This window comes from Octodon degus, unplaced genomic scaffold, assembly GCF_000260255.1.
Source record: "Octodon degus isolate 3935 unplaced genomic scaffold, OctDeg1.0 scaffold00083, whole genome shotgun sequence".
In the NCBI taxonomy this organism is placed as follows: Eukaryota; Metazoa; Chordata; class Mammalia; order Rodentia; family Octodontidae; genus Octodon; species Octodon degus.
This window is the reverse complement of record NW_004524659.1, coordinates 2,061,231-2,079,200: the sequence shown is the minus strand read 5'-3', so window position 1 is coordinate 2,079,200 and position 17,970 is coordinate 2,061,231. Positions and strand designations below refer to the sequence as shown.

The 17,970-nt window shown below is 38.9% G+C and overlaps 1 protein-coding gene across 1 annotated transcript; it reads left to right on the top strand.

Moving 5' to 3' along the window:
• The first annotated feature begins 530 nt into the window (after positions 1–530).
• Positions 531–5,276, top strand: LOC101585350 (cytochrome b-c1 complex subunit Rieske, mitochondrial). The gene is made up of 2 exons (XM_004636681.3): positions 531–837; positions 4,382–5,276. Exons 1-2 carry the CDS (start codon positions 624–626, stop codon positions 4,990–4,992), a joined length of 825 nt encoding a protein of 274 aa, XP_004636738.1. The 5' UTR covers positions 531–623; the 3' UTR covers positions 4,993–5,276.
• Positions 5,277–17,970: the final 12,694 nt, after the last annotated feature.

Below are 17,970 nucleotides of genomic sequence, written 5' to 3'. Positions count from 1 at the left end.
GGCCCGGGCAGAGCATCTCCACAGGGACTGGATGTTCAATGGTAAAATGTTGTGAAAAATTGCTGTTTCTTCATAGGGAATTTAATTACAAGCAAAAGAATGCAGGAAAACACAAAATCCAATGCATAGCAGACGCTCAACAAGCTTCGTTCATTATCATTATTAAGTTTTACACACAGATTTATGGCCATTTGTTGTTATACGACGGTAAAGAAACATCACATGGAAGTTACTATATTCTGGGTCATCTGTATGTAAGGAAGAACCCCCTCCCCCATTTAAACTATTAGATTTTTTGTTATCTTTAGGTCTGCATACATGAAGTTAAAGAATCGCAAACTCAGCCCACAGCATGTTTCTCGCGGCCCCTTCTCGAGGACCAACTTAAGTCAGTAAGAGAGCAGAATGAGCTCAGGACAGAAGGATCTGGCGCTAAGCCCCGCCCCTTGCCCCCGCCTCCGCATAGGTCCCGCCCCCAACGCGAGCCTTTCCGACTGACTCCGCCCCTCGGGGCTCCGCAGCGTCCGTCGCGCTGACGTCACAAGTCCTGCGCCTCCTCAAATCTGCGACGCGGGCGGAAGGTCATCTCCGTAACCGGCTCGGCCTGTGGTGCAGTAGTCGCCATGTTGTCGGTCGCCGCCCGCTCGGGCCCGTTCGCGCCCGTCCTCTCGGCCACGTCCCGCGGGGTGGTGGGCGCGCTGAGGCCCTTGGTACAGGCTTCGGTGCCCGCCACCCCGGAGCCGCTGGTGCTGGACGTGAAGCGACCTTTCCTGTGCCGGGAGTCCCTGAGTGGCCAGGCCGTGGGACGGCCTCTGGTCGCCTCCGTGAGCCTCAATGGTGAGCCGGGCAGAGGGCACCCCTTTTTCTCTCTCCCTCCGAGGCCTAGACCTGGGAGCAGCCGAGGAGGGCGGCCCTGTTTGGGAGGTGCAATTTCTGGACTGGGCGGCCTTGAGCAGCGCTGCGCCTCCGCCAGGCGGGCTGGGGACGCGGAATGGGGCGCGCGAGCGTGACGCCGCCCGCCGGCCTCCCGGCCTGTGAGGGGCTGTCTGCGTTGGCGCGGGTGGGAGCCCCGGTCTGCAGGCCAGACGTTGTACCTGGTCATGCGTAGAGGTCGATTCAGGTGTCTCCCAGCACAATCCGATAGAAGTATTGTTGCTTACAGGTAGTTTGACCTTGAGCAAGTTTGTAAATGTTCCTCCTCGTCTGAGGAATACATTTGTGCGTCTTCGAATTTCGTAGGGTTGTCATGAGGCTTACACGAAAAAGTTTTATGATAAATGCTCAAAAAGTATGAACTGTTACTGGGATTTGGGACGTTTCCCCCTACAACACTACCCGTTCCTTTAGTCTTTCTCCTTCATCGATTCGCACCGTTCCCCAAAACATTAACACAACTTCAGTCACTTAAGGTCAGGCACTTGGCCAAAGGTCTCTTACAACAGTGTAATCCTCCAGAGGAGGCAGAGGTTGATGAAAAACAGAAAAATAGACTGTAAGAGAAAATGACGGATATGACCAGACTGGATACTTAGGCGTTCAGCTTTTCCCAGGAGTTTATGTCACATCCTCAGTGAGAAGATCACAGTTTATTTTGTGTGCTGCGCTTTATTTCTTATTCTTTTGTGAGTGGAAGATTGTGAAATGGCACTTACTAAAATAAATCTTCTGGAGTCTTGAAATATTGGAATCTGGCAGCACAGGGCCCTGGTTTCCCCATGGGTGAAGTCTGCAGTGTGCTATGTATTGGTTGCTCCCATAGTTGTCTGGGCTCCATGCAGACGCAGTCATCACCAAGTTACTTCGTATTTTGTGTTACCTGCTTGGCTCCTTTGGCATTTGAATTTGTGACCCTTGGACAACTTTTTCCTCTGCTCTTTCCACTTCTTCCAGGGCAGCTAAGACAGTAGGCTTTTGCTACCCTGCCCAGCATGTCTGCTGTTTTAAAGATCCTTCTACGCAGTTTTCTTTCCATTTTTTCAGTTTCAAATTTAGAATCATTTTCCATGTCTTGATAGCCTAGAACATTGTACATTTTATTTTGTGTTTGTTGGGTTATGACCTTGGGCTTGAGGGCATAGAATTATGTCTTTCATTTTACTGTGCCTACCACCTCAGAGTTTACAGTTGGTCCAAAATATTTATGAATGAGTGTTGAAGAACATCAGTGGGTTTTGGATTATTTACTCCATTCCAGTCCTATTGGGAGAGAAAAAAGAATAAATTTTATTTTTTATTTTATCTTTTTGCTGGAATGGGAGATTGAACTCAGGCCCTTGTGCTTGCCAGAGAAGTGCCTATTCTACTGAGCCATCTCTTAGGCCCAAGAAGAAATTTTAGCAAAGGTAAAAAGTATCTAGAATTTATCATATGACTAAAGAAATTTCTTTAAAAAAACCTACCTACCTTAAAGAAATACTTTGTACAATCAATTGAATAATGTAGAACAAGAGAAAAAAAGACAATAATGTGAATCATGTCTTCAGATTTACCTTAGAAATCTCTTTTCTAGGGCTAGCCAGATAGCTCAGCAGATTAAAGTGCCTGCTTAGGCAGATGCAGGGGTCGGAGGTTGGATCCCCAGCCTGCCATGCTGGCGCTGCCCCCTTAACGTGCCTGTAATCGCAGTGCTTGGCAAACTGAAAACAGGAGAATCACTACAAGTCTGATCTGTGTAGTGAGATCTGTAGACACTGCAGTAACATCCCCCCCCCCCCCCCCCAAAAAATTCTGATGATATGGTTAGTGACAGACATTGTGGGAAAGTTTGGAACAGAAGATCTTTGAGTTGGGTAAGAAGTTTACATTATGGTAGCATCTCTTAAGCACATTTTCAAGGCATATCAGAGATGAGCTTAAAACCCATAAAATGTTTAAAATATTTCAGATCATCTCTTTTCTAGTGTATATTTCCATAAGTATAGCATCTTGCTTTAGGTTAGAATTTATCTAGCATCTCAGGTTCTATATCTCAGACCTTATGTAAATTATCTCAGCTTATGTAAATTACTTAATGGTTTTTGCAACATGGCAGTTGAATTTAGGTGGCAAATCTGTGGCACATGCACCACAGGGGGGTGTTTAGATTATTGAAAGCTCTAAATAAAGGGTTTGCCATCGCTCTTCTAAATAGTTCTTGATGTAGCCCAGTAAAGTATGTGTAACCTGTGAGGGAGGAGTAGACACCAAAGATCTGAGTGAGAGTGACATTCGTTCTATTTAGTGTTCTTATCCATTAGCTTGTATGTTAATATTCTAGAAGTAAACAACATAGTCTTCTTTTCTACAAAGGAAACTTTATGACATATTTTCTAAAACAGGTAAGTCATTTGAAAAGAGATTTACATCCTGAAACATACTCAAAGTGATAATAAATTTGGCTTTTTTTGGTTAGACATTTATAAATGGTATGAGAGGACATAACTTGTTTCTAAAAACTGCTTGCTCCCCAAGTACTATATGTAGGCCTTAACTAGTTTAGGTAACCTTCACTTGACACAAACATTTGGCCCATTGTATAGCCTACAGTGAAAGTGTCCTACTTGAGGGACTCACAAAAAGAAAGTGAAAATGAAAGGTGATCTTTTTCTGATGGAAGCAACTGCCTATCACTGAAGAGGGCAATATAGGAACTTTTTTTCCCCTTCCCTGCTAAGTTGAAATAATTATTCTTTTTAGATTTCATGCTGAGAGCTCTATTTTATTACAGATATCCTTTTCTGTCCATGAGTGATTTTACTTGAAGATAAAGTAATATTTTTGCCCTAAAGTCTAAAAAAGAAATCCTTAAATTTTGAGCAACAAAACATATACTGAAAGAACATACAGTATTCTTTTCATTTAATATTTGTGAATTTTTTATTTTAAAGCAAAAACAATAAAAATAATACAGAATTTATTTTTTTGCAATTCTTTCAGAGATCACATAGTTACGAATGTGAGACTCACATTTACCTTAAGATGATCACACAGCTTGCCAGGTAGAGTGGATGAGATTTGGGAGTCTTACACAAAGAATATTAGAAGTACTTAGCACAATTGTGTCATAGGCATTAGCAGTTGTAGAAACTGAAGTATTGCTATTTATTGTGCTATTTAACTTTTAATTCAGTGCACTGAGATGTTAGGAATTATGAATTAGCTGTGCATAATCAGAAGGAATTAAAATTGTAAGTATTGTCTTGTAGTTTAATGCCAATGTGAGAGGTCAACTGCGTTTCATTTTAGTATTTTTATGCTAGCACTGCCAGTTTGAGTATTTCTGAGACTAGTATGTTTTGCACTTTTAGAATTCGATTTTTTTGCTTGTGAATCAGTTAAGTCTGTTACCTGACATGCCCATCAGGGTTCTCATCTGTTTTCTAACCTTCTATTTGTCTTGCAGTCCCTGCATCTGTTCGTTACTCCCATACAGATGTCAGAGTGCCTGACTTCTCCGACTATCGCCGCGCTGAAGTTTTAGATAGCACGAAGTCTTCAAAGGAGAGCAGTGAAGCTAGAAAAGGCTTCTCATATTTGGTAACTGCAACAACTACTGTGGGTGTCGCATATGCTGCTAAGAATGCTGTCACCCAGTTTGTTTCCAGCATGAGTGCTTCTGCCGATGTACTGGCCATGTCGAAAATTGAAATCAAGTTGTCTGATATTCCGGAAGGCAAGAACATGGCTTTCAAGTGGAGAGGCAAACCCCTGTTTGTGCGTCATAGAGCCCAGAAGGAAATTGAGCAAGAAGCTGCGGTTGAAGTGTCCCAGCTGAGGGACCCACAGCATGATTTAGAACGAGTCAAGAAACCTGAGTGGGTTATCCTGATTGGTGTTTGTACTCATCTTGGTTGTGTACCCATTGCAAATGCAGGAGATTTTGGTGGTTATTACTGCCCTTGCCATGGGTCACACTATGATGCCTCTGGCAGGATCAGGAAGGGGCCTGCGCCCCTCAACCTTGAAGTTCCCACGTATGAGTTCACCAGTGATGATTTAGTGATTGTTGGGTAGAGACTTGGACTCAAGTCCTAGGCTAGGCTTCTTGTAGTCTTCCTATCACGGCAGAAGAGTTGAGAGCAAGCTCTCTGTACTTCAACTTGGTTAATTTGGAATAGTTAAAAATTGTTAATAATGTATTTGCAAACATTAATGTGAAGTGCATTGAATTTAATGTTGAATAATTTCAAGCATTCACGTAATAAAGCCACTGCTAAACATTGTTAAACTGTCAGACTTGAAAGGTATGTTGTCTTTGATAACAATTCTAATTAAAAATTACAAACTGGTGTACAAGATATTGGTGAAATCTATAATTGACTTTCTCCTTTACTTTTTGTTTAATTGTTTATTTCCTGCTCTATATCAGAGCACAGATTCTACAAAGCTGCTTGTTAGGCTGAGTATGATTAGCTGGTCATCTCGGTGTGTTTCTCCTTTTTTCACAGGTGTCTGTAAGTGGCTTTTTTTCTCCCGAACTGTAATCTGTAATAATGTTGAGTGAAACCTGTGGGAAAGAGGAGTTAGCATGTCTTTGGGTTTTTTCCTTCAGGTGCAATTATCTGGATTTGTTTTGTTTTGTCTGTGTGAAAGGTCATGAAGTTTTTGATCCCTATGAGAGTTTGTTAGTACGGTACTTAGAATATAATTTTTAAAAAACCTTTTATTTATTGATTGATTTGGTGCAGGGTTTCATTATACAGCTTGGACTCATAGTGATTCTCCTGTCTCAGCCTCCCCAGCACTAAGATTACAGGCATGTACCACCATGCCCTGCTTCAGGGGCCAACCATGGTTTGCCTAGGGTTCTGGGGCCGGCATGACATGTGGTACTGGGTTTTGAACCCAGGTCCTTGTGCTTGCCAGGCAGGCACATAGACTGCTGCGCTGTCTCCCTAGCTCCTAGAATTTTTTAATTTTAAGAGGCAGTAGTTAGATAATATTTGAGAGAAGCTTTCCAAAATGGGAGTGCTTCTGTTATTTCCTTCATTTGGCTTGGAGGGTATTCAAGTCCCTAATCCTGTGTCTACTGTAGGAGGAGGCAGAAAGGAGCATCTGAGACTTAATACTACCTTTTTGTGACAGTTGGCCTTGTTTTGTCTGTAGTGATTACAGTTTAAGCTGTTTCTGTCAGGTTTGCAGCATTTGTCACTTCATTGTGAGTGGGTGGGGTTGGCGCAAGGAGAGCATGTCAGCATCAACATTTTATCCCTTCTGCCTCCTGTCTAGACCTGGCCTTACACAGTTAACATAGGTGAGGCAGGACTGAGGTCTGATATTCTCCCTGGATCAAGGAATGGGGCTTGTCCTTTGTTGAACGTCACAGCTACTTTTTGATGGGTTTGTCTGGCTTGGGCTGTTGGGAGGTTTGTCAGTAATGTCTGCATTCTACAGAATCTACCTTGTGATCATGTGCATACTTGAGGAAATAGCAAATGAGATTAAGTGGTTAGGGCTATCCAAAGAGAACTTTTATCAAGGATTGCATTATTTAATGTTAGCAGCTGGGTGCTTGTATCAAAACAGAAACCCACTAAAGTTTCTGTTAATCATTCTAGAATTGATGGGACATGAAAGTACTATTTTTATATTCAGAGACTCCATCCGGTTGCGTTCTGGTATTGGGTGGTGGCTGAGCAGGGATATAAAATGTTTAGTTGTGAGGGAGCTAACCATACACTAAAGACTGGTGTTGCCAAAAATGGCAGCAGTGCTCTTGCTACGTAATATTGATACCCATCCCAGACTGCTGCTTCCAGTCCTCATGTGAGACCTCGAGGGGCCAAACATTCCTGTATTAGAGTCTGTGTGGTGAGGGAAAATGAAGCAGAAAGCTCACAGGTTTCCTAGTGGTGGCATCACAGCTGCTTTGAGCTGAAATTGCTGTGTCTTGGGGGTTGCTTATGTCTCATGATGTTTGGAGTTTCATGATGGCATACTGTTAAATCCTAGTAATACTTAGTTTTAAATAAAGTCTTTGTTCCACAAATGGCAGGACAGTTCATATCACTTGATATTTTGCTAAGTGGATAAAGCAGACCTATGTTAGGCTTTTCACTTAGAGGAACAAAACTCAGTATTAAGGAGAAATGACAAAATAGATGAAATCTGATCTGTTAGTGTCCTGACCGTGAAGAGCTGCTTTTTGCGGGGAATCACTCTTGGGACAGTATTGAGGCCCCACCCTTTTCCTTATGCTTTCCGAAACTGCTATAAAATGTAATTTTTGTAAATTTTATTTTTAATAGAGATAAATGGCTTTGCAAAATCTTGGACCCGATCTGAAATTATAAAGGGAATTTTTTTCTTGTTTGGTGTTTATGACTCTGGATTAAAATGCTTTAGCACACTCATTTTTCTAAACAAAAATATACATTAGATAGAAGTCATTCTCTATTTTTCTAGTACTAAATCTCAACTTCTGTAATTTCCTGTATTTGAATTTTGTTACATTTTATCCATTAGCACCAAATAAAAGTCCTTATTTTTTAGAATAAAAAATATCTCGGCTTTATAGTCACATTTTACTATTACTTATTTCATAATGACTCCCCTATACCACTTTCCAGAGGTTCATATTTGTATTCAGCTGTACACTATACATGTCTATTTGTAGATATCTTGTTAATACTTTAAGGAAAAGAAAATAATCTCTGCATGAACCAGTTTCTTCATCACCAGTGGTGGTCGATGTAGTAAGATACCTGGTAAGCTAAAAACTGGGTATCTTCCCTGCCTTTTTTTTTTTTTTTCCCATTACCTCTCCTTCCTGTGCCCAAATCATTCTCTAAATCCTGCAGTTTGTTTATTTATTTATATTTGGTATAGGGTCTCACTACACAGTTTGGACTTAGTGATCCTCCTGTTTTCAGCCTCCCCAGCACTGGAAGTACAGGTTCCAAAATACACCACCCAGCCCTGTTTTGGTAGCTGTCTCAGCATGCATGGGAGCCAGGCTGCGTGGCATGTGATACTGGGGATCGAACCCTGGTCCTTGCAATTTCATAAGCAGGCACTTAGTCTGCTGGGCTGTCTTGCCCACCCTCCTGCTAAGTTTAGTTACTTCAGTGTAGCATATCTTCAATCTCTCATCTGTACCATTATAATGACTAACTTTGCATAGTGATATCTAGTCAAAGTTACAAATGTGATTGCATTTAATTCTTAGGAAATATCAGATAATTGCTATTACTAGTTCATAGAAGGAAAAACTAAAGCACAGAAGTACCGTGTCCTCAATCGGTTTGTTGGTGGAGCCAAACTTGTTTTTTTCGGCGATTCTTGAGTCCAGAGCCTGTAGGCCTCTCTGCACTTGATATTGAGCTCTTGTCAGTTTTTGCCTGGACTATTGCAGTAAGATTCCAAACATGTGTTCTACTCCTGTCTCTTTAAAATTTATCCCCCTACCTAGCTGCCAAGTAGATTAGGAAAAAAGGGTGGGTTCTGGGTTCCAATCTTCTGCTGTTTCCTAGTTGTGTGACCCTATAAATTAATCAGTGTGCTGCTTTTCCCACATCTAAAAACTGATGACATACAACTTTAATAGGAGAACTCAACAATATCTTCTTTATCTGTGTCTGATCCGTAAATCTTTTGCTTCAGTAATAATTTGCTTATTATCTATGTGTTCTTTTTTTTTTTGCAACTGGGGAGATTGGACTCAGGCCCTTGTACTTGCCAGGCAAGCACTTACTCTACTGAGCTATCTCCTTGACCCTGCTTGTTCTTGTCCTTTCTGCGTGATTGCCTTCCCTTTCCCTTATCTAAGTTATCCTCCACTGACAGAAGGATAACCCCTCCCCCAAGTTACATTCATGGTTTTTCCAAGTTTTCCACAAATATCCATAAGGTGTTCATTTGGCTACTTATATTGTAGAGCCCTCTTGCCTGGTTTGTCTCCCTAGGCAGACTGAGGGACTGTACCACGGCAGCCACTCAACCAACCACTGGGTGCTAAATGGAGAAGAGAAAAAAAAAAAAACCCAGTGAATTTCTGAGTGGGATTAGTTGAAGAGGACATTTCTGGGGAATATTTTGTGGGTACCAGCTCTAACTTTTCAAAAACCAGAACAATCCTGTAGTGTCTATCTTATCTTTTTAGGACTTTTTAGGAGAGGAGCACTGTTACAGGATTTAAATCTAGATCTTAAGAAGAAAAACATAAAAATCTTTAAAAACCAGAGTTTTTACTTTAGCTATTTTTATTTGCTTCATAATGAATATTCTGCCTATGTAAAATGTCATTGTCAAAATAGTCATCCTTTAGTGTTATTTCTAACCTAAATGCAATGGACTTCATTACTTCCATCATTTGATGTCTTTTTTTTTTTTTCCTCCCCCTTGGGGCTTAAGAAAAGAATGTTTTAATTAAAGAAAACAGTATCAGACCAGGTGTGGTGGTGAATGCCTGTCATACCAGTGCTGGGGAGGTGGAAACAGAAAGATCAATATGAGTCTGAGCTGTGTACCAAATACATAAAAAAAGAACACCGTATCAAATGGGTGCATTGATTAGTTCTCTGAGGTAGAAGGATTGAGGATTATTTTCTCATTTTTAATCCTCAACACTTAATTAGAGAACATAGATGTTTTCAGCACAATACTGCCAGGAATATGAAGTTAAGATGGTTTCTAGTCTAGATACTTAAAGTAAAACTACATATACCACCAAAAAAGCCTTGACTCTGAATGCATATTATAATATATTGATGTGGATCTGAATTCTCTGGTCTGCAGCACAAGATTAAAATTAATTTTGTGAAGGGCTTCAGTGGTATCTTAGTAATAACCTCTCCATGGCGATCAGCATAAGACCAGTCTATCAATGAACTTAAAATCCCAAATTAAATGAACTATATGCATTTATAGCTATTATCCTAATGTTGGGTCAGTTTGTGTCCAAAAGCATACAGTTATTGGCCTTTGAAATCCTTGTTTGAATATTTGCAAAGAGTAAAAATTGAAAGTGTGTAAGTAGGAGTGGAGATTTTTCATACATTTTAAAGAAGGTAAACAAAACTTTGGTTCCTTAGTTGCTGTGAGAAGCAAGTGCATTTAGCAGAATTGTTCTTTCAGTGGTGAATATTTTAGATCTGCCATTTCCTACGTCTGCGCTTGGCTAAAATTTCAACCCATGGCTTAGAGGGGCTTCCTCAGTTCTCTGCTTGCCACTCCTTTGGCCGTCTGGGAAGAAGGCATTCTAAAGCCCCATGTGACCTCACTACATGAGAATTGTTTTAGGTATTACATTCCCTTAGTAAAAGATTTCCTGTAGACCTTCTCAAATATGAATCTCAAATACAATAGTGCCTATTAAAAGCATATAAACTGTAAAGCAAGATTTAGTGTGTTATGCTACTAGAGCAATCGATGGCATGTAGAATGTGATTAGGCATACAGAAAGGCAATTTAGGTGGAGGTAGGTCCCTATCCAAGTAGATTCATGGATTAAAAATTGATATGAATCCTGTATTCTCATGCTTTGGTCCCTGGAAGTTCAGATTTGCATGTGTACTAGGCTTTGATGTTAATTGAGAGCAAAACAACTCATCCATAGTAGTCATTCACATTAGATTCCCTCCCCTTCCATTTATACTGAAAAGATTCATATGATTACAAAAGCTGGTTCTTTGAAGAAAACAAAATAAAGCGTTTATAAATTTGATAGTAAGATTTAAGATGAGGAAAGAGCCAGTCATCACTAGTTCATGAAGAAGATGAGAGATCGTAATAGTAAGGAAAGAGTGCTATGTTAGCAAGAAGGTTGTAAGGATCGGGGCTATAGGTGACTTCTTAGCAAAATGCAAGATGCCAAAATTGACCTAAACACTAGGGACTTTGAATATACCATTTAACATAGATTAAAAAGTGTAAGAAGTTGGCATAATTAGATGGCTTTGTATCTTGAGTTCTGTATGACTTTTCAAAAAAAATCCCAATGCTTTTTAAAACTTTAAATTATTCTCAGCCAGAGCTTCTCCAGTCTTACTGTGCACACAACACATCTGGAGCTTTTGTTGATGTGTATTTTTATTCCACAGGCCTACTCTAGGGCCTGAGATTATGAGTTTTTAACAGTTTCCTAGGTGATGAACAGTACTTAGAATTAGCAAAATTCTACACCATGGGGGAGAATGGTAGCAGAGGTGAGAATGGAAATTCAACAGTTACAAAGTCACTATAAATTTAATACTAGAAACTGGCATTAAATACTATAGAAATAGCACACCAGTCTCATTTACTGAATAAATGAAAAATTTTAAACTATTGATCAATCTAAAAATATAGTGAAAGAATAAAAAACTTGATCAAGTAAGGTTTATTCCAAGAATACAAGTTGTGCTGGCATTAAAACTTTACTAAACAAATAAATAAATGTGGAGAACTCCTAATATAAATCTAAAAAAAAATTGGAGTATCTTTACATGTGAAAAGTGATATGTACTAAAATTTAGTAACAAATATTATAAGTTGTGAAACAATAATTGGGATTAGCTAATGATATCCAGTAGTGTTAGTATTAATACTGTTTTGTAATTTCTAGAAAATGTGGAAAATAGAACAGGAAAACTAGAGAAAAATAAAACTGTATTTTTGGGTGATAATTTAACACTTGACTTATGGTAGTAAGAGGTAGAAGTTTTGAGAGGTGCTGGATCATGAGAACCGTGTCCTGGGGCATGGATCAGTGCTCCTGTCACAGAAGTGCGTAAGTTGCCGTGGGAGTGTGCTCCTCAGAAAGGGCAAGTGTGGCTTCCGCTATTCTCTCCTTTTACTCCTGCTCACTTGCTGTTACTTCATGTTAGAAGGCAAGGGAAGGATCTTCCCGGATGCTATCACCATGAGCTTGAACAAATATTGTAAGCCAAACAAACTATCCTTTATAATTTACCCTGTTTTTAGTGTTGTTACAGCAGTAGAAAATTGACTTAGAATAATATGTAAACTACTCAGCCGGCAGTATCCTTCTGTTATGGTTTGTGTATAGTTGTCCCCCCCAAGGCCTCATTAAGGGGGGAGGTTCTAGAGTTTGTGATTAATTCATGACCCAAGGCTGAGATTATGGGTTTGAGTACTGCTGGGATTATGGATGTGAGAGCTACACCTACCCTGGGACAGATAGCCTGAAGTCAGTATAAGGATGGGAGAGAGGCTTGCCTTTGTATCTGCTGCCACTGTTTCTGCCTTTTTGCTTGTGCTGGTTTGCTGTTTTTAGACACCATGAGCTGATGTTTGCTGCCATGTGCCACTCTGCCTTTGAGCCAGCCAAGTATGGTCTGAAGCCAACTATGAGCTAAATAAACTTTTTCTTGCTTAATTTGGGGTGTTGGGTATTTTGTCCCAGCAATGAGAGAAAGTAACAGACACTTCCATATTAAACAAAGGCTGGAACATCAGATATGCTAAATGAACATTCATTGAATGAATATGACCCAAGCCTCATAAAACATGAAGATACTTAACAGCATACAGCATTTAAGTGAAAAACATTTAAATCAAGATCTAAAATGGGAAGATTGCATGGCCTTGAGTGGGTTGCTTATTTTCCTTGAAGTCTTCTGCCCAAATTAACATACATGGTTAAACTTTCTCCAGCATTTTTGAGCTATTGTTTTACTTCATTTTGGATAAATGATCATGAAGTTTACATAGAAGAATTAATATCCAGGAATAGCCAAGAACATGAAAACCAAGAATAAAGATTTGCCTCAGATACGACAATCTAAAAAAAATCATTGTAGTCAAGGTAATAGGATATGGGAACAACAGGCTGTGAAAAAAATGAACTATACATAATTAGATGTCAGTGTATATGAGAAGTACAAGGAAAACAATTCATTTCAATGGGGAGAGAATAGCTTAATGGTGCTGGAGAAACCTGTGACCTATCATCCAGATGAAGGAAAACAGTTGGACCCCCACTTTCATATGCTTCAAAATAAATACTCGGGACATTAGGTTCATGTGAAATACTGTTTATAAAGAAAATCTTGGGAGACTGGGTGTGGAGGCATATTCCTGTAACCCCGGTTGGGAGGATGAGACAGGATGATCATTATGAGTTGGAGGCCAGCCTGGGCTAAATAAGCAACTTTAAGGTCAGCCTGATTAACAGTGAGAACCAAAGTCAAACAAACAGAAAAGAAACTCTTGAGGAGTATGTATGTAGTGGAGATCTTAATCTAAAGTTTAAAGCAGAAAAGACAGAATTAATTGTTTTTAAAGTCTTAAGTTGTAGTGATATTAGCCAAATCAAATGACCATTAATTTGTAAAAATAAATAAAAAGATAGTGTAAATGGAATAGTTCATATTTATATAGAGAGGGGCTGGTGAGATAGCTCAGCAGACTAAAGTGCCTGCTTAGGCAAACTTAGGCAAGTTTAGGGACAGCGATTCAATGCCCAGCACCACATGTCACACCAGCCCCGTCCCCAGGGTGGGCTGAGCTGGCCACAGAGTCCAGGTATAGTGGTGTACGCCTGTAATCCCAGTGCTGGGGAGGCTGAAAGCAGGAGGATCACTATGACCCTATAACAACCAAATAGATTAAAAAGAATTACATATAGAGAAGAAAAGCATAGAACTCAGACAAGCAGCAGGGAAAAGAGATGTATAAACAAATACATTTATTAGAAAATGTGCATCTGAGTGACTAATAGGTGGGAAAATACGAAGTCTCATAATTTTCAGTGTACACAAATAAAACATCACTGTATCAGATGAGAAAAGTTCAAAAAGTAATGACATCTTTTGTGTGTGAGAGAGAGAGCACAAAGAGGGAGAGTTCTGTTTCACATTGCTGGCATAAGTAGGAGGTAATTTTAATGTATTTTTCTAGATTGCTTTTCAGATTCTAACTGCATCTGAAGACAGTAATATATGTTGAGGGAGAGGACTGTAGTTCAGTCGTAGTGTGCTTGCTAGCATGTGGGAGGTCTTGAATTTGACTGCCAATACCAACCAATCACACACACACACACACACACACACACACACACACACACACCATGTTTTGATACAGCAGATTCCATCCTCATTCCCTATAGAAATAAAAATGAGAATATGGAAAAATGAACGTACAGAGATGCCTATTTTGTTGACTTTATACTAGTCTTGTGCCAGAGACAAAGTGACACACACACACACACACACACACACACACGGGAGTTTGTTTCTATATCTGATTTCATAAGTGTGGAAATGTGGTAGATTACCAGTTTTTGTTAATATGGATATCTGAGATTGAGATTGTCGTGGAGAGGGAAAGTTCAGGAGAGGGAGTGGAGTATGGAGAAATAAGAAAGAAATAAGTGGTAAAAATGCCACTGCCTCCTGCTCCTGTGCAGCATAAGTTACAGCCCATTTTGTAAATCAATCTATCTATCTATCTATCTATCTATCTATCTATCTATCTATCTATCTATCTATCTATCTATCTATATCTATCTAGTGATTTTATATGTATACCTCAATGTACATGCAGGAAAATTGGAAAAAATTATATCTAGAGAGGTGTATTATTTTCACCAGTAAGTAGCAAAATGTGTAACATGGTTCTCTTCAATTAAAACAAAATTGCTCTCTCTGTGTCTGTTGCTGCTTTGATATGCTTGCAGGAACAAAGAGGAAGGTGTGGGAAACTAATTTTACGCTGTGGGGCTAGGTCCCAAATGTACAGCTGGAGGGAAGTCTGGTGATCTTTTCTGTTTTTCTCCAGATTTTATTATTTTATCTGTCGTAACATATGTTTTGCTTTGTAATTTGAAAATCTTGAAATGATAATGTGTTTCACTCATTGTGAGCTACAGCCAGATCACCTGGCCATTTTCCCTGACACTTTTAACATCAGTTGCTTCTTGCCATTAATTAATATTAAACATTTAATGTTTGTCAGTCAGAATTATTTTGTGCATCACCCAAGAAATAGCTAAGTATATAAAAATACTAGATGTGCAGTTCTTTATATATGGATTTAGCCATTTTGACTTTTATAATTGTTTTCCAGAAAGATTCAAAAAAGAATTACCACTTATTTACTTGTATTATTCCTAACTCATAAATCACAGATTGCTTTGGTTCATGCAAACATAAAGAAGGATGAAGAGTAATTTCAGAAAATTCATTTGCATCTTGTTGCATAGTTGCCTATTATTATTTAGACCAGAACTGTCCATAGAAATCTGTGTAGTGAAGGAGATGTCCTTAATCTCTGTTAGTATTCTAGTCATTAGCTGCATGTGGGTAGCGAGCACTGGTGCATGCCAATTGCCTCTGAAGAATTGAATTTTAAATTTAAGTAGTTTTAGTTTTAGTTCACCTAGCCACATGCGGGCAATGACTTCTATTTGGATGCAGATCTAGAACCAGCCTGGTCACTAAAAACAAAGCAAATATGAATTTGATCATTGAAAGGGCACATTAGATTTTACAGTCTAGTTACTGGAGTGAATATCCTGTATGTATAGTGGCAACTTTTTAAAAACTTTATGACAATTTTTTACATTCTAATGAAATGTGTCCAACATGTAAAAACTGAGAATGATAAATACCCCTGAATCCACTATGAAAAATTAACATGTTAATATTTTGTTAAACTTTGCTTCAGATATTTTATAGTAAATTATTAAACGTCTGATTATAGGTCCCTTTCTTTCTAGCAGTCTCCAATCCCTGCTCCCTGCCTAGCTTAAGAATACAGTGGTGGCTTAGTTTAAGAATTTAACTTTGCCCATGATTGGAGTTGAAAATTGAATTGGACAGGAACCAAATCAAATTTCCCCATGAAGTCAATATTGAATCTAACCATTGGATTTGATTCGGTTCTCATCCATTTCAGTTTGTAACTAGAACTACAGAAAGAATTAAGTTCATGAATTAAGGCACCACTCTAGATAAATCTGGCATGGATTCTCCCTTTCCACTGGTACCAGATATTTATTTCATGCTTTCGAATGCATGTATCAGGTGTCAGCATCAGAATGCAACACGCTGTCTACACTGTGTGTGTACTTGTGTATCTTTTTGCGTTTGCAAAAAGGAATCCATTGTCAGGAACATTGTTGGAATTGAAAAGCCCCTGAAAGAAGCAGACACCTGGGATCAGGTTTTTCTCTTTGTAGGAGGTGAGAGTGCATAGTGTTTTGTAAGAATTATCCCGGAGAAATCAGGTTCAGTGGACTTGATGGGAAGAATGGGTATTTGTCAATAGGTAAGGGAGGTGGTCTAAGGCATGAAGTCAATTTCTTAGTGTTAGGGAGTGAGCGACTTCCTAATATTTGTTCCCAGAGGTTTCCCTATGTTTTTTAGGGAGTGGGAAAGGTTTGCTTAACAATGATTCTCAAAATTGCTTACTCATCAGAATCACTTTGAGGAGGGGCATTAAAACCCATTGAAAACTGATCTACTCCCAGAGATTTAATTGATCTTAAGTCTTATGCAAGTCAGAATTTTAAAAAGGTCTTCAGGTGATTCCAATGTGGAGCAACAATTGTGAGCTACAGCCTCTAGCTAGTATTTCAAACTTTTAGATATTAGAATCACCAGCTAAGCTTTAAAAGTATGCCTGAACCTACTTATTTGAGGTATCAATACTTTTTTTTAATAGAAAAAGGTGAAACAAAATTTCTTAACATGATAGAATAATAGTAGTTAAATGCATTGCAAATTATTTTTAAAGTTAATGCAGAGTACAAGATGTGGGAATAAAAAATCTCTACTTGATATTTGCACAAATTCTCTATGAATTAAAAGATTACACTAAATTCTAGTATAGTGAATGAGCATTTTTCTCTTTTCTCTTTTTTCTTTCCCTTTCCCCCATCCTCGTTCCTTTTTTCTTTTTAATGATTTCTTCCCATCTCACAATATCTGTTGTTCATTTGAGACCTTATTACTTGTATAGTTTTTCACACCAGGGAGACAGGACAGTGTTTACTCATGTGAGTTTGATTTATTTCACCGAGTATGATCTCAGGTTGCATCCACTTGCCTACAAAAGTCTCACATTTATCTTATTTTATGGCTAAGTAGTACTGCATTGTATACAAAACCATATGTCTCTTACCTATTCTTTGGTTGATGGGCAGTTGGGTTGTTGCCAGGATTTAATATTACAAATTGTGCTGCTGTAAATGTAGATGCACTGTGGTGTGATGTTTTTAATTCTTCTGGGAGGATATTCAGAAGGGGACTAGCTGGGTCAAGTGGGACCTCTACTCCTAGCTTTTTGAGGAATCTCCATACTGATTTCCACAGTTTTTGTACCAGTCTGTACTTCCAGCAACAACTGGGAAAGGTTACTTTTCCCCACAACCCCTCCAGCATTTGATTGGCTGATTTAATTTTTATGACAGCCAGTTTTTTGTAGAATGAGATGAAATCTCAGTGTTGTTTTAATTTGTACATCTTGCATGATCAATGATATGTAACATTTTTTCATATATTTATTTGCCATTTGTATTTCTTCCTCTGAAAAGAGTGAATTCATCTGAGATGCCCATTTTTGGATTCAATCTTTGAATTTGGGAGGTCTGACTTTTTCAACACTTTGTGTATTTTGGATATAAGTCCTTTGAGGGATAATTGGCAAAACGTTTCCCCAGTCTGTGGGTTGTCTTTTCACTCTGGTGGTGATTCATTTTGAAGTGAAAAAGCTTTTTAAAAAGATAAGGTACCATTTGTTGATTCTTTGAAATATTTCCCTGACAGTTTGGGTTTTGTTCATGAATTCTCTGCCTACAACTCAGTCTTCAAGATTTCTACCTACTTTCTCCTCTATAGTAGATTTAGTTTTTCTTTTTTTAAATTTAAATCTTTGAACCATTTGACTTTATTATTTTGACCCATGTCATGGTGATAGACATGGGTCTAGGTTTGAGTCTTCAGCATGTGGAAAGCCAGTTTTTTCTGCATCATTTTAAAAGACACTATCTCTCTTCTGGGGAACATGATTGGCCCCTTTGTCAAAGAAAAGATGGATGAGCATGTTTGG